The 17,117-nt window shown below is 45.9% G+C and overlaps 1 protein-coding gene across 1 annotated transcript in view; it reads right to left on the bottom strand.

Moving 5' to 3' along the window:
• Positions 1-1,339: 1,339 nt before the first annotated feature.
• SCNN1G (sodium channel, non-voltage-gated 1, gamma subunit) overlaps positions 1,340-17,117 on the bottom strand; it is a 31,706-nt gene continuing 15,928 nt past the window's right edge. Inside the window, exons 6-12 of the mRNA XM_006871995.1 lie at positions 9,827-9,925; positions 7,285-7,402; positions 6,355-6,433; positions 6,215-6,272; positions 5,968-6,029; positions 1,957-2,032; positions 1,340-1,720 (exon numbers count right to left, since the gene is read on the bottom strand). Of these exons, the coding sequence (XP_006872057.1) occupies positions 1,340-1,720; positions 1,957-2,032; positions 5,968-6,029; positions 6,215-6,272; positions 6,355-6,433; positions 7,285-7,402; positions 9,827-9,925 (873 nt within the window). The remainder of the gene's footprint in view (positions 1,721-1,956; positions 2,033-5,967; positions 6,030-6,214; positions 6,273-6,354; positions 6,434-7,284; positions 7,403-9,826; positions 9,926-17,117) is intronic.

Here is a 17,117-nt window from a genome sequence, read left to right as displayed (position 1 = left end):
AGGGTCTGGAGCCAGACTGCCTGGGTTCAAATCCCAGCTCCGCAATTTCTTGGGCAAGAAACTTAACCTTTTTATATTTGTTTCTTCATTCATACTTAATGGCTAAACCACGTCAGCAAACTTTGTATAAAGGACCAGATCATTACTCTTGGCTCACAGGTCATACAAACACAGGATTTGACCTGAGGGTGGTAGTTTTGGGATCCGTATGTTAATCTCAGAGTACCAGTATGATGCTGTGGGTTAATGCGCTGGAAGGCAAGCTTGGTTTAACTGTAAGGTGGGGGTTTGATCTCACCAGCTGCTCCTCGGAAACCCTATACAGGGTCGGAAACCCTATACATGAGTCAAAACCAACTCAATGATGCACTTAGCCACAGGGACATGTTCACTTAGTGCTGAGTACACTATTCTTATACAGACCCTGAGCACCTCCTGTGTGCTTTCTCCTTAGGTACTTCTTGTTGAACTCGACCCAACAGTGCATTAACTGCACCAGCAGGAACTCAATTATCACATGAGAAGGTGTGGATGTGGTAGGAAGCAAGCTGAGTAGACCAGGCCATGGGTGTGGGTAGTGGTCTGTGAGTAGACTGATGGGACTACTGATAGCCACTGAGGCTGGGTGCTAGAATGAACAGCTAAGGGTGGGTTGTTGGAGATGAGCTTTTATGCCTTGGATTCTTCCCCGTCACTGCTCCCTGCCCTTCCCTGCTTGAGCCCAGGACATTGTCTTAGCTCCCTTCCCAACACCAAAGTGACATCAAATCATACCCCAAACCTCTCACCACTGTACCTCCATACACTTTCTCAAGGCCCTGAGCCAGCTCCTGACTTGAGGGTACAAAAGAGATCATGCTACATTGCCAACAACTAAAAAGTTTATTCACAAACGGCCCACTCCTGGGCCGGCACTTCCTCTTGTCTCAGACTCTCCACTCTGGATGCCGATGACCACTCACGTACTTGGCTCAGCCCACACCAGGGCGTGCGCGCTTCAGAGGATCCTTTTCTCTCAGTTCCCAGCAGTGAGCTCTGCTGAGCCTCACTGTTGCCCAGGCCAGCTCCATTTCGTCAGCCTGCCATCTCTTTCCATGTGGATGTGTGAGGTTTGGGCCCAGGATGTAACCCACTATGGAGGATTATGAGTGATACTGGGCAGGGTCCGACAAGTGCCCCGTACATATCCAGGCCCAATCTTGTTCAAAGGAGACTTTTAGTTAGTGTCTCTGAAAAGTCCAGATGGGGTGCACAGGGTTCCCCTCCATGTTCAGAGACAGGGCTTATGCACTCGGACCACGACTGATGAATCTAACTAGATTTTCTGCCACATTCTACCTCAGGACTCATCGGGCACCTGGGTGTCTGTGAGCTGGTTGGAAAAGGCTTTCTCTAAACGCAGGGTGTTGTATCTGGGGGGTGGTGTGCCAGGCATCTTGGTCCCTGGGGCTGGAGGCAGGCGCAATGCTGAGGTGAAAGTTGGTGGGTCTTCATCTATATCAATGGCTGGGTTGTCCTGTCCCCGGCGGCTGAGGGAGGCCTCAGGGCAGCGGGGTGACTGCTTCCGGGCCCACCACTCCTTGGTTTTCTGCCACCAGCAACGGGTGAGGATTGACAGGGAGTCTATGAAGAAGACCTCGAAGATCTCAATTACGCAGACGATGGAGCAGCTCAACCACAGGCCAAGCTGGCCACCAAAGTTTGACAGAAGGCTCGGGATCTGCAAGGGAGGCCAAGCCACAACCATCATGAGAAACCCTGATTCTCAAAGGAGCCACAGCATCTTTGGAGGAAGAAGCAGCAGGCTCCTGATCCTTCTCACACCAACCTCCTTACCTAAGAGTGGCCTAGAGCCTAGAGCAGCCCTTCTGGGCCAGTCTAGGTGCCATGATCTGACTCTACACCCCAAGGCCAGGTTGATGGGCACAATCCCAGACTCAGAAAGAAGTTACTCACTGTGTTGTCTGGGTTCTCCACGACGGATCTGTGGTTCAGGTCTTTGTAGAATATCAACAGTTTGGCCAAGTCTGTCCTACAGAAATTCCAACAGGCAGGGCCCAGTTTCAGTCAGGTGACTAGCCCTCTGCCATGCTGTCTCCTTCCTGACCTAGCACTGTCCAGCCTTGAGTTACCCTGTGGTCTCAGAGCCTGGCCCACAGGCTCCCTCAGAGCACAGAGATGTCCTGGTCCTTCAGGTCACTCACTGAAGTCCTCTCCCTAGCCTCCATGCAGTCAGTCCACCCCAGCACCCTGTTCTTCATTAGAGTTTGGCATTTGTCACTGTGTCATTAAGGAACTACAGTCTCAAATCCACATAAGAGACAGGCAGGTAATGTAAATGAGCAAGGTAAACAAACAAAACCCTTGACAACGACTCCACATTGTTGTTAAGTGCCCTCAAGTTGGTTCCAACTCATAGGAACGCTGTTATAGGGTTTCCAAGGAGCGGCTGGTGAGTTTGTACTGCCGACCTTGCAGTTCAAACCGACCTTACGGTCTAGTGCATTATCCCACAGTGCCACACCAGAACTCCAGAACTGTTCCAAAGGATTTCCAAAGTTGTAAATCTTTACAGAAGAGACTGTCTCATCGTTCTCCCTTGAAATAGCTCGTGGATTTGAACCACCAATCTATAGGTTAACCGCTGCATCACTAGGGCCCATATGAACAAAATGGGCTGGTATAAGATAATAAGGATCACGTCTTCTGCCTACAACTGATTGGAATAGCTAAAATGGGACTACAACATGCCCAGTGAAGGAAGCTTCCTGTGGAGCCTCTGCATTACATAAGACCATAGGTGGAAATCTGAACCCCACCCAGAATCTTCTGAGGTGGGAAATTTCCACTTGAAAGGACAAACAGACCAGCCTGGAGCAGCTAGAAGAAGATAAGGTACTTCTTGACAGAAAGACCGACAGGAAAAAATACAAACAATAATGGCAGTCCCACTGACTACTACAAGAACAAGCAAGTTGCTTACCCAAGAGACATCAAGGCAAGTGGTCGGGACCCCTCAGGGCAAACCCCCTTCCAAGACTAAGACTCAGTGGGAATACACAAGCAGACATGTGCTCTGACTGGTAACCACGTTGGTCACCAATAAGGGGAAGTGAGGGAAAAACAGCAATGAAGCAGCAAGCTAAGTCCTACTACATTCAATAGACTCCTGTAAACCTGGGTGGAGATCTGGTTGGCCAGCAGTGTGGCAAGACCTGGGGACTCCTGGGCCAAGAGTCAGTGACATAGCCACAGAGGACTAGAGTGGAGAGTGAAGCATCCAGCTGATAAGAAGTGAGGGCATATGCACAAGAACACCCACACTTGCAGATAATACCCACTTGACCTGGCTTCAATGACTGAATGATCAGAACTCAACTAGAAGAAGAAAGAAGAGGAAAAAAAGAGTAATCTGATATAATTTGATGAACTTGACCTACATCTATGGATGCAGTAGCTCAAAAGAGGGAACAAATCTTTACAGTGCGGATCATTCCTACACCCTTGATATATAGGGTTGACAGGGATGGGCAACTTGGACATTAGCTACCCAAAAAGGGGGTCTACAAAGGCAAGAAGTGACTGGCTTACAAGCTTTCAAGAGAGTGCGGAGGAAGGTAGACTCTCCACTGAGTAGTATCCAATCTGTCTGGGCAAGGCTGATGAAAGGAGATGGGGATGGCACTCATGTGGTACAATAGTGAATAATTGCTGTCAGGACTGACTGTGAGGGATGGAAATGTAAAGGTAGACATTTTGTAGCAAAATGAGGGGAGTGGTTGACTTTGCAGTCCAGGAGCCAAAGTCTCTGGGACCATCAAGGGAAGAGAGGAATGCGGGACCCTGCCCACAGAAGCAGTGACACCAGAGATGGAGGCAGAGATGATGACGTGAAGAGATGGAGCGGCTGGGACTCTGGACTCTGGGAGGGAGAAGGGCTGTATGCTGATGACCAGGGGTTAGGTTTGCAGGGTATACCCTTTGATTGGTTGATGATGCATGGAGGGGATTGTTATCATGGCAATGAAATGATATACGATAGGATGAATGTAAAGCTAATGTTATCCCATGTAAACTATCATATAAGTCACAATAAAATATTTTTTTAAAAAGGTAATAAGGAACATAATAGTGTTGTTAAGTGCCATTAAGTTGGTTTCACCTCGTAGGGTTTTTGAGGAGTAGCTGATGAGATTGAACCACCGACCTTGAGGTTCAAACCGATTTTGCAGTCTAGCATGTTAGCCCACAGCGCCACGTCAGGAGCTAGTATCTACTGGAGTCCTGGTGTGGCACTGTTGGATCAGCACTGGATTGCTAAACCAAAAGGTTGGCAGTTCAAACCCACCAGCCACTCATTGGAAAACCTACACGGGGTTGTGATGAGTTGGAACTGACTCGACGTCACCTTAACAATGACAACAAAGCATTTATTGGGCACTTCCTGTGCTGCCAAGCACCATTCTAAGAACTTTATGTTATGTGAACTAACTCAATTCTTATAAGTCTAAGAGGTATGTTTTGTTTTTAAATAATTTTACTTTTGTTGTTGTTGAGAACATACACAGCAAAAACATACACAAATATTCAACTCTCTACACGTATAATCCAGTAACATTGATGATATTTTTGAGGTTTGCTGGCAAGCTGACCCTCCTTTTGTGAGATGTTCCTCTTCCATTCACAGAAATTTACTTCCCCTAAAAACTCCTATCTAAGTGGGCCGAAAACTGGGGCTGGGGGGTGGGGAGTGAGAGGAAGGGGGAAGTGTAGGGGGCGGGTTTCTAGGATATACCCTTTGGTTGGTTGATGGTGCATGGAGGGGATTGGAACCATGGCAATGAAATGATATACGATGGAATGACTGTAAAACTAAAGTTCTCTCATGTAAACTATCATATAATTCACAATAAAACATTTAAAAACAAACCCAAAAACTCCTTATCTAATCGTTCCTGTTGTTGTTGTCAATTTGATCCCATACAGGTAGATCTTGGGCTCCTGGTGTGGCGCTGTAGGACCAGCACTGGACTGTGAACCACAAGGTCAGCAGTTCAAGCCCCCCAGCTGCTCCTCAGAAACTCTATATACAGGGTCGTTATGAGTGGGCACTGGCTCCACCACACTTAACAACAACAGGTAGATTTTAAAAGAGCACAAATCTCAAGGTGGACTATTAAATAAAGAATGCCTGCCATGAGCATTGTGTTCTTTTAAGAAGACTTTGAAGGGATATTTTTTTTGCAGTCCTGGTGTGGTGCTGTGGGTTGATGCACTGTATTGTAAAGTAGGTTTGAACCACAAGGTTGGCGGTTCAAATTCATCAGCTGCTCCTAGGAAACCTTATACAGGGTCGCTATGGGTCAGAACAGACTCAAATGCACTTAACAAAAACAAGGGATTTTTTTTCAATTTAAGATTTAAATATTATTTTAGGGGGTTCTTCCAAGTCTCATGGTTCCCTCTGGATTCCATGAGATTTTGAAATTCTATTAGGCATTTCCCCCATTTTTAATCAGGGTTCTTCTATATGATCTTTGATCAAAATGTTCAGTAATGGTAACCAGGCACCATGCAGTTCTCCTGATCTCATGGCAAAGAAGGTAGTTGTTCATGGAGGCAATTAGCCACAAATTCCATTTTCTTCTCCTTAACTTTCTTTCTCTCTTGCTCTAAGCAAACAGAGGCCAATTGTTATGCTTCGGAGGTAGGTATGTTTGAATCATCCCCATTTTACAGATATGGAAATTTGACGCACAGATTGGTTACATAACTTGTCCAAGGACACACAGCTCATTTTGAATCCAGAAAGTCTGGCTTCAGAGCCCATGCTCTTAACTTCTGCACTAAACTGTGCCCTGATTCATAATACACAAACAATAAATATTTGCTGAATAAATGAATGAAAAAGAGAGTGTTTGGTAATGAGTAAGCTAGAGGGCAGAGAAACGGTAGAAGTAAACTTACTTGTTCAGTTTTTTGTTTATTTGTTGGCCTTGATCCCAAGTGAGAACAGATAGCAACCACTCCTGCAATGGAGAAAGAAAGAGTAGGCCTAGCGAATCCCACCAAAGCCAGAACCAGCCCATCTACCCTTCCCTCTCAGCCCTGACCCCGCACCTGGGCTCAGCAAGGTGCCTCTCACCTCTCCCTGGACATCCTCAAGGCCAAAGACACAGCTGGGATACCAGGAAGAAGGGGCAGACAAACTTACCTCTGAAACCACAGATGGCCACTGTGCCAAGCTGGTGGTCAGTGTCCACTCTTTAAAGCTAGGAGGAGGAGGAATGGTGTGAGCATGGGAGAGCCTCTCTTCTGCCCAGCCCTGCTTGTCCTACCTTAAAGTCCACTCACCTGCAGGCCTCCCGGCACACTGCCTGGCAGCCCAGCTCTTCCCGAACAAAGGCCTGCTGTAGTTTGTAGTAGCAATACACTGGGGACAAAGGAGAACACAGTGGGAGTGTTGGGACCACTGGGGTCTTCCTGGAGGTCCCTAGCTCTCCAGTGGTACCCCCACAATCTCACTTTCATTATTTATCTTCCCACTTGCTAATAACAACAGCTCTTTGGAAACAAATATCGCTTTGTGTTGCTAGGAGACAGAATACAGTTGAGACACTGAGTCGGTCTGCCTGTTAATGTGGGGGAACCCTGATAGCATAGGGTTTAAAACACTTGAATACTAACTGAAAGGTTGGAAGTTTGAGCCTACCATCTGCTCCACAGGAGAAAGATGACAGTCTGCTTCCATAAAGATTTACAGCCTTGGAAACATTATGGGGTGATTGTACTTTGCCCTATTGTTAACTGCCCTCAAGTCTGTTCTGACTCATAGAGATCCCGTATAGGGTTTCCAAGGAGTGGTTGGTGGGTTTGAACTGCCAACTTTGTGGTTAGTAGGCCAGTGCTTTTCCTACAGCACCACACCAGGGCTCTCTACTCAGCCCTGTAGTAGGAATCAACTCAAGAGCAATAGGTTTGCAGCTTGGTTTTTCTATTAAGCGCTGGCTGAGTGACTTTTCTGAGCCACAGTTAACTCTTCTGAGAAATGGTGCCATCACTAGTTCGTACCTCCTGGAGCTAACTGAGGTGGTCAAGCTCTTAGCACAGGCTGGGGTGTAGTGTTTGCTCTTTAACTGGGAGGTACATTCAAGTCAGGCCTTGACAATAATGTCAAACAAAGGGCAATGGGGCAGGGGCCCAGGAGTACTTAGTACAGGCCACGGCTGAAGCTGGATTAACTCTGCTCCTGGAGTGTACAAGGCTGGGCTGGGTCTCACTCACTCCAGTTGGAATGCTGCTGGTAGTTGCAGTAGTTGGCTCCCTTAGGTAGAGGCTGGCTGTACTGGGCACACCCACATTTCTCCACCATCTTTGTTTGGAAGCAGGAATGAAGGCAGATCTGAAAAAGAAAGTGGGGAGACGCCCTTAATCTCTTTGCACCTGGATGCATGGAGTGCCCTCCCTAGACATAGTCCCCATCCCAGAGGGTGGGCTTCACACAGCCTTGACTGGCTACATGAATATTCCCCTTCACACCACAGCCAATTGGACCAATTGGCTGCAAAAGGTCAAAGGGTTGAAGCTAGAAGTACTGCTGAGTATTTACACTAAATGAGACACAGAAACTGGGGTGAACTGGAGTTAGGGTGATCATTTTCCATCACATGCGTGCCAGCGTAGAGAGACGTGAGAAAATGGGAGTAGTTACCAAGAAATGAAGGGAAACAAATACAATTCCCAACTTTCCAATTTCCAGCCCAAATCCTCCATGCTGTATCGTTGAGAACCATAGTCTAGTACAATGACCATAAAGCTGGCAAGGGCTGTTATATGTCTTGTCGAGTTGGTTCCACTCATAGCGACCCTGTATAGGGTTTCCAAAGAGTGGCTGGTGAGTTTGAACCGCAAGGTTGGTGAATTTGAACTGACCTTGAGGTCCAAATGGACCTTGAGGTTGAGTACTTACCCTAGGGCACCACAGCAAGGCTTCTGACTAGCAAGGTCTACTCAGGTTCAAATTCCAGCTTTGCCACCTACTAAGCTGTATGAGCTCAAGCAATTTCCTTAGCCACTATAATGCCCTGGCTTCCTCCTCTTTGAAATAAGTATATTACTGCCAAGGTCACAAGGAGCTCTGGTAGCATAGAAGTTACGAATCAGGCTGCTAATGTTAAGGTCAGCGATTCAAAACTACCAGCTGTTGTCCGCTGGGAGAAAGAGGAGGCTTTCTGCTCTCGTTAACGATTTACAGCTATGGAGACCCTCTACAGAGTTGCTAGGAGTTGGAACCAACTCCACAGCACACCACCACCACCACCAAGGTCACATGATTATTGTGAGCATGAAACGAATCATCACATGTAGAGTGCACCTGGCAGCCTCATGCTAAATATCACCCAGCAGTGTCTGTAAATGAGCTCACATGTGTGTGTGTCTCCTAAGGTTTCTATTTCTTACAAGCCATAAAGAGATAAATGGTCTCTTCTTACTCAGGGTCCCCACCCTCTCTCAGCTCAGCTCTGATGAAAGTTGGAGGACTCAGTGCTGAGGGGCACCGCCGGTCTGTTCATTCTTCCAGCATGACTTCCATTGATTCTTTGGGGTAACCTGGTGAAAAAAGCTAGCTCATCCTTAACACTTATCCTTAACATAACAGAGGAGTCCTGGTGTGGCGCGGTGGGTTAATGAGTCAGACAGCAAAGCTGTTTGAACTACAAGGTCGGTGGTTCAAGTTCACCAGTCGCTCCTTGGAAACCCTATACAGGGTGGCTATGGGTGGGAACCAACTTGACGGCACTTCACAACCACAACGTAACAGAAATAACACAAGTGGGTGGCTTTGCCAAACCAAAATTAATTTCATGCAGTTTAGGAGACCAGAAGTCCAAGTTCTAGGGGAAGGCTCTCTCTGTCAATTTTCTGGCATTTTTCTCTGCATTCCTCGGCTCCTTGGTGATGCCCAAAGACATGTGCCTTTGCCCTTTGTGCTCGCTTCTCTGTGCCTAATTGGCTCTTAATATAACTCGAACGTGATTAGGTTTAAGACTTACCCTACATGGATATGCCCTTCTGAACCTAACAAGGAAAGACCTATTCCCAAATGTGACCGAATTCACAGGTATAGGAGTTAGGATTCCAGCACCTATTTTGGGGGACACAATTCAGTCTGTAAGAGGCAACCTGCAGACTCCCAGAATATGGGACAAGACATTACAGGTGATCCAACTCAAGTACTGAAAACTCACATGCCTACAGGGCCAGTGGTGCCGACTGTGGGAAAGCAGTGAGCAGACACCTTGTTTAAAAGGGGCAGCTCCAGCCATTGTTCATTTTTACAGGAATGTTGCCAAATCTTGTGTTTTCAAGAGAAACTAGAACTCCAAATTTTCTTGTGAAAGGTTCTGACTTGAAAATTCCATCCATGACCAGGGAGCTGCCACCTGGCAGCCCCTACTGCAATCCAGGTGCCCCCACCCGTGACAGATATGGGTGACACAACCTGCCCAAGACCATCAGTAAGTGACAGGTGCAGACAGGATGGGAAGGCAAGCTCTCCTAGGTGCATCCCTCCCAGTCCTCATGTGCCAAGGCCCACTTAACCAGCAGACTTGTCTCAGCTGTACACTGTGTTCCAAGCAAACCTCGGTGAATCAATTAAGCTCTGGTTACAGACTGGCTGCTGAGGACTGGAACCAGCCGGCACCATTTGTTCCTGAGGTCTCTGGATGAACCCCAGGGATCTTCACTGGAGTTCCTGGTCCAAATCCTGCCCTAGCCTACATATACCTTTGTCTCCAGATTGGGCAGCCCCACCAGCCGGTACCTGGAGAGAGTAGGCAGCATTATAGATGTTCGTGACCAGCACATCCTTCCCGTCCTCTGTGCACTGGCTGTAAGGTTTACTCAGCTTGAAGGACTCGGTCTGCAATCACACAGCAAACATTCAGCCCTCCCATCCCAAGGAGACAGACAAGGGGAACTGCCCATAGTCCCTGGGGAGCTGAGTGACCACTTGGTCATTCATTTACCAAACTTTCCTAAGCCCCCACCTACTAGGTGCCTGCTGCAATTCTAGGCTTCGTGGGACCAAGGGGATCAAGAGAAACTGGTAGTCTGCTCTCCTGGTGTTTACATCTAGTGGGGCAGACAGATGGTCAATATGTGAATAAGTCAATACAATGATTTTGGAGAGTGAGCAATGCTTTAAAAGAAATGGAGCTGGGTAGAGAGACTAGAGGGGCGAGGAAGAGGGGCCAATCTTTTCAATAGAGTGATTAGGGAAGAGTCTCAGATGGTGGGCACAGTGGCGCAACATGGAATAGCAAGAAAGATCTGGCTTTCCCAAGAATTGGCAGAAGAGGATGGAGTGGAGGGGATAGCAAAGGCTTGAGGGAGGAGGGGACTAGTGTGGCCGGAATGTGGCAACAGTGGGAGAAGTGTCTGGCAATGAAGCCAGAGATGAAGGTCATGTCAAACCGTGCTGGGTCTTATCTGTCACGCTGAAAAACCGGGTTGGTTTTCAGAATGACAGGAAGTCATTGGAGGGTTCATCAGGAGGGGCAGGGATTAGGGAAAAGGAGCTGTGGCCTTCCTGGGATCCTCTCTCCCCTAGTAAAGGTCCCATTCTCACTCTCGCATCAAAAGGTTTGTCATAGGTGGAGACTAGAGATATCTCAAGTGGCTTTAATCCCTTTCTGTTTTGTTTGTAATTCATCTGCTGACCCATTAGTCTTCCTCAATTAACTTCAAGTGTCTCAAGGGCAATTGACAAGTGCTCATTTTGCAAGGTTGAAGCAACAGAAGCAAACAAAGGGAAGCAGCTATCTGGCCTCCCCAGTATAGCCATGCTAACAAATCAGGTCCACTCTCTCAGACAGACAGACAGACAGATAGACAAACAAACAGGATATACTCACACACTCATTTTGCCCTGCATGCTTCCCTTCTCACTAACAACAAAAGAAAACCTCTTTCCACACCAATACAGAATAAAGAGCCTTCATTTCCTTAATAAAGAAAATGCCATTGAGTTGGTTCTGATTCAAGGTGACCCAAGTGTGTCAGAGCAGAGTTTTCAATGGCAAATCACCAGACCTTTCTTCTGAGGTGCCTCTAGGTGGACTTTAATCTCCAACCTTGTTGTTGTTGTTGTTAAGTGCCATGGAGTCAGTTCCGACTCATAGCGACCTGCACAGGGTTTCCGAGGCTGTAAATCTTTATGGGAGCAGAACGCCTCATCTTTCTCCCGCGGAACCGCTGGTAGTTTCGAACTGTTGACCTTGTGGTTCACAGCCTGATTCGTAACCACTACGCTATCAGAGCTCCTTACCTTAGTCAGCAGCCAAAAACATTAACCATTTGTACACCCAAGGGCTCCTCAATGCTTTAAAAACTTAGGAGTGAGCACCTGAAGAAGGAGTTCTGATAGTGTAAAAGTTACAAGTTGGGCTGCGAACCTCAAGGTCAACAGTTGAAAACAACCAGCTGTTCCAGCGGGAGAAAGACGAGGCTTTCTGCTCCCATAATGATTTACAGCCTCAAAAACCCTCTACAGGGTCGCTATGAGTCGGAACCGACTCCACGGCACACCACCACCACCTAGCACACTGAGAGCCCTTAGAATCTATCAGACACTGGGAGGGGAGCGAGTTGCAAAGATGTCACACATTGGCTTCTCTCAAGGGCACCACTATTCAATACCATTATCTAAGCTTCCCTAAGCAGCAGCCCGGTAGGTTGTTCCTCTGAGCCCCCAGAGCCTGCAGAGGTATCCACAGAACCTAAACGTCAGCTTTGCCTGCTTGGCGGGGGAATGACAACACCCTGGTGTCTAAGTGAAAGGGTCGGCCCACTCAGGCAGCTATATGAGGCCAGTGGAGGTCAGTAGGGTTCCCTAAACTTTGAGAACAACCCATGGCCACTTCCAGGAACCTGGTGGGAGAAATTGTTCCTTTCGGATTACTCGCTGACTCTTTACTCAGTGATACTTATGAAACTCAGAGTACCTAAGTAATTCAAGTTGTTTCTCAAAGCAACCGAGTGGAGGAGCAAACAGGCAAATGGTCCTCCTGAATGGGACAGAAGCCTCTAGTTTCTCAAAGCTTCAACTGAATGCATTCTTTCTCTTTCTCTTCCACCATCAGCTTTCCAGAACTTCTGATCTGTGCATGATGGGAAGACATTTTAGCTTCTGACATTTTACCCTTCTGGTACAAAATGAGTATGGGTATGTGTGTGTATGTGAATGTCTGCAGGTTATGTGCTTATATGTGTGTAAGTGGACATGTGCACATGTATGTGAGCGAGCATATGTGTGTGCATGCATGTGTATGTAAGTGTTTGTGTGCACGTGGATATGTGAATGTATGCAAGCTATGCGTTTCTACGTGTGTGTGAAATGTGTAAGTGTGCACATATATGTGTATGTGAGAGTTTGTATAAGTACATGCATGCATACATGGGTATGTGTGAGAGGGTGTATGTGTGAGCATGTGTACAAAACAAGACTCATTTTCATCAAACCAGGCCCATCTGCGTTCTCTGGAGAATCCTAGATTGTAGAAGGTTGTTGGATTCTGGGGCTCTCCTTAAGCACTTCTTTTGGAAAAACCAATACCTTATGGTCAATGGTCAACCACCCCTAAACAAGGACTGGTACTAGGAAGACTAGCTAAGGGGTCAAAATACAGACCCTAAAGTCAGAATAAATCTGAATTCAGATTCCCAGCATGCTGTCTAGTAGCTATCGGGCCTTGAACAAATTGTATGAGCTGCTTGAGCTTCAGCTGTTCAGTAACAACAATAACAAGGTACTTTGAGCACTTGTGTACAATGTGCCAAGGAGCTCTGGTAGCGTAGTTGTTATGAATCAGGCTGTGAACCACAAGGTCAGCAGTTCGAAAACTACCAGCTGCTCAGCAGGAGAAAGAGGAGGCTTTCTGCTCCCATAAAGATTTAAAGCCTCAGAAACCCTGTACAGGGTTGCTATGAGTTAGAACCGACTCGACGGTACTTAACAACAACAACAATACAATGTGCCAGGCGCTATGAAAGGCACCTACCATGTGTCAACGCATGTAACCCTGACAATAGTCTCACTTTACAGAAAAGGAAAATGAGACCCAGGGAGGTAAAATTACTTGCCCAGAGTAATATGGCCCATGAAAATATAGAACTGGGGTTCAAACCCACGTACCAAGAACTTCAGTGAGGTTTAACTGAGCCTAATGCTGACTCAGGCCATTGTGTTTTCAATAGCCTCGTATGGATGCGAAAGCTGGACAGTGAATAAGGAAGATCATAGAAGAATTGATGCCTTTGAGTTGTGGTGTTGGAGGAGAATACTGAAAGTGCCATGGGCTGCCAAAAGAACCAATAGATCTGTTTTGGAAGAAGTGCAGCCAGAGTGCTCCTTGGAGGCCAGGATGGCTAAGCTTCGTCTCTCATACTTTGGACATATTGTCCGGAGGAAACAATCGTTGGAGAAGGATGTCATGCTGGGTAAGGTGGAGGGTCAGAGAAAAAGAGGAAGACCTCTAACGAGATGGATTGGCCAGGTGGCATCATTGATGGACTCAAGTGTGGCAGCGGTGGTGAGGTTGGCCCAGGATTGGACATTGTTTCGTTCTGCTGTGCATGGGGTTGCTATGAGTCGGTTCCGACTCGATGGCACCTGACAACAACAACAACAACAATGCTTGTAAGGAGTCCTGATGTGGCACTATGGGCTAATGCATCAGACTGCTAAGTCGTTTGAACTGCAAGGTGGTGGTTCAAGCTCACCAGTTGCTCCTTGGAAATCCTATACGGGGTTGCTATGGATCAGAATTGACTTGACAGCACTTAACAACAACATTGCTTGTAAAATGCATAGGACAGTGCCGAACAACAGCAAGTTCTCAATGAAGCTAGCTGTAACTATTAAAGTATGTGTACCGTCCATTCATGTCCTCATGCATTTCCGGTACAGCAGCATGAATGACTGGTGTCCACAAATCTCACCTCCAGTCAAGATTTTTCTCCTAAGACTCATAACAACTGATCATCTCTGCTTAGATGGCTTATGAATACCTTAAGCTCACCACATCTATGGCAGATTGCCAGAAAAAAAAAAAAAAAAAAGCCCATATCCTATTTTCCCATAAAGAGGAAGTGCCTATTTTATGCCCTCTTGAACCTTGTTTGATCATGTAATTTAAACTTTGGCCACTACATATGAGGTAGAGGTGTGAAAACTTGCTGTATGTTGGAGCTTGATTTCTCTTGCTGAACTTGGTACGCTGAGACTATCATAGGAATGAACCCAAACTAACCAGCTTCAGGATGACAGACCACATATAGGAGAGCCAAGGTACCCCCAGTAGACCTGGAAGTTGGCCTCAGAAAATTCAGAAGTCCTGAGTGAGTTCTGATTGACAATATCTGAGCCTGATCTTGACAAGAAGGCTTGGTTTCCCAGAAGAGCCCAGCCCAAATTACCAACCCAGATGGTGGACTTGTACATAAGCTAGTAAACTTTGGGATGGATTGTATGCAGCAAAAGCTAACTGACATGATGTCTAAAACAGAACTCAGCAGCTCCTCTCCCACTGAAAATGCCCAATTTTCTGTATTTTATATATCACCCTCTATAGACTCCTGGTGTGGCACTGTAGGATCAGAACTGGACTATAAACCACAAGGTTGGCAGTTCAAACCCACCAGCTGCTCTTCGGAAACCCTATACAGGTTCACTAAGAGTCGGAACTGACTCAACAACTCTTAAAAACAGACAGAAACCTAGGAATCATTCTGGTTATTTCTCTCTGCTCTATTCAGATGGCTTTGAAAGCATCTCTCGAATCGGATCTCTCTTCTCCACTCCTTCTCTCATTGTCTTAGCTTGGCCCTTATTTTCTCTCCTCTGGACTACTGCAAGCCTCCCAGTTAGTCCGCAGCCTCCACACTTTCCCTTGCTCAGTTACTCTTCCACTTCCAACCACTCATCCATCTGAGTCACAGATGGGACCATGTTTCACCACTGCTCTCTGTTGCCTGGTGATTCAGGTCTACCTGCCTCAGTTGAACTTTCAAAGTGTTTCTTAATTGACCTCAATCTGCTTTCCAAATCCTACCTCCTACTCAAATCATTTCAAGTCAACAGATATTGATCAAGGGCCTAGAAGTACATACTACAAGAATTTAGAATATGATGGTAAATTCTCCATTCATCAGACAAAATAGTATATTGCCATTGGAATCAGAGCTGTAGAAGACTATGCCATGATAGAATTTGAGTATGGGAGAAAACAACAATGAACGAACAAGTAGATTAAACAAGCGTAGCCTCGGTAGGGTTCTATTTTTGAAAAAACAAAACAACTAACAAAAATAGAGTGGGAAGACTTTGTCCTAGACGGGGTCATGGGTTGCTTAATGTTCTTTTCTTTTGCTTTGTTTTTATTTTATAATGAAAAATTAGGTGAACACCTTTTACACTTCTAATCAGTGGAATAATTAAAACAGAATTACTCCATACATGAAATTAAAGCAACTTGTTAGCTATTTGGGGGAAGAATTACAATCTATTCCTACTTCATGTTTTACACAAATAAATTCTAAGTTTTAAGTGAAAAAAATAACTGGAAGAGAAATTCTCAATAAACATATTGATGTAAGAAGAAAACAAAAGCTTTGACTATGTAAACACTTGATGTTTTACATCAAAAGTCCCATAAAATTGCAAAGGAAGTACAAACTGTGAAAGGCTATTTCAGCACATATGGCAAATGATGGTTTGTTGTTGTTGTTGTTAACTGCTGTCAAGTTAGTTCTGACTTATAGCGACCCTATATTGTGTTTCCAAGAAGAAGCTGGTGAGTTTGAATCATCAACTTTGCGGTTCAAACCGACCTTGAGGTTGAATGCTTATCCTATGGTGCCATACCAGGACTCTGGCAAATAATTGGTACTCTTATATGGTTATGAATCGGGCTGAGAACCTCAGAGTCAGTAGTTCGAAACTACCAGCTGTTCTGCAGGAGAAAGATGAGGCTTTCTGCTCCCGTAAAGATTTACAGCCTCAGAAGCCCTGTAAAGGGTCACTATGAGTCGGAACCAACTCCACAGCACATAACAACAACATAAAAATACTCCTATAAACTATAAAGGAAGAGTCTGTCATAAAGGGGACGTCTGTCAAAATGAGTAAGAAAACCTTCCCTAACCCTTCTTTTTTGCTTTAAACTTACTTTTCCTTTCCTTCATAGCTCTTTTCTTGAAAAATCTACAGTAATAGCTAATAAGTTTTGAGCACTTACTACGTGCCAAATGCGGTTCTAACCACTTCACATGTGAGTCAATACTCACTGAATCCTCACCTATCTATGAAAGAGCACTTTTATGATCATCGGCTCCATTTTACAGGTGAGGAAACTGAGACACAAAGATTACATACTCAGAGTACAAAGGTGAGGACTGAACCCCAGCTGCCTGGCTCCAGAGCCTGAACTCTTAATTACTATGAGTTCTGGTGTGGCTCTGTAGGAAAAGCACTGGATGGCTAACCACAGGGTCAGTGGTTCAAATTCACCAGCTGATCCTTGGAAACCTTATAAAGGGTCACTATGAGTCAGAACAGACAGCACTTAACAACTTAACAATAGACATTTATGAAAAGAACCTTTGTACGTAATTGAAGATAAAAATGTACAATGGAAATGGAATCTCTCTCCCCTTCTGAGCCTTGCCTCACACTCCCTCATAGGAGTTGTTCACCTTTGTCTACTTCCTCAGCTCCCATGTGTCATTCTATCTATTGTGTTTTGGGTTTTGTTCAGTTCCGTCCACTACACACTGCAAAGAACAACAGAGGCTTCTTGGTTGCCAAGCCCAGAGAACACCTTTTGCCCTACATCTCACTTAACCTCTGTATTTGGCACTTGAGATCACACCTTTCTTGAAACTCCCTTCCTTGACTTTGGGCCGCCAACTCTTTCCAGCTGCTGTTCCTATGTTTCACCATTTTATTTTTGCTCAGTCCTTAAACGTTGGTTCTTTTTAGGGCTGTGTCCTCATGTCTTGAGTGATGGCATTTGCTTCCAAGTCTACACTATCCCCTAGAGTTTCTCCTGAGC

Source organism: Chrysochloris asiatica, unplaced genomic scaffold, assembly GCF_000296735.1.
Source record: "Chrysochloris asiatica unplaced genomic scaffold, ChrAsi1.0 scaffold00178, whole genome shotgun sequence".
In the NCBI taxonomy this organism is placed as follows: domain Eukaryota; kingdom Metazoa; phylum Chordata; class Mammalia; order Afrosoricida; family Chrysochloridae; genus Chrysochloris; species Chrysochloris asiatica.
The sequence above is the reverse complement of the archived record's forward strand: the minus strand, read 5'-3'. Positions and strand labels throughout refer to the sequence as shown.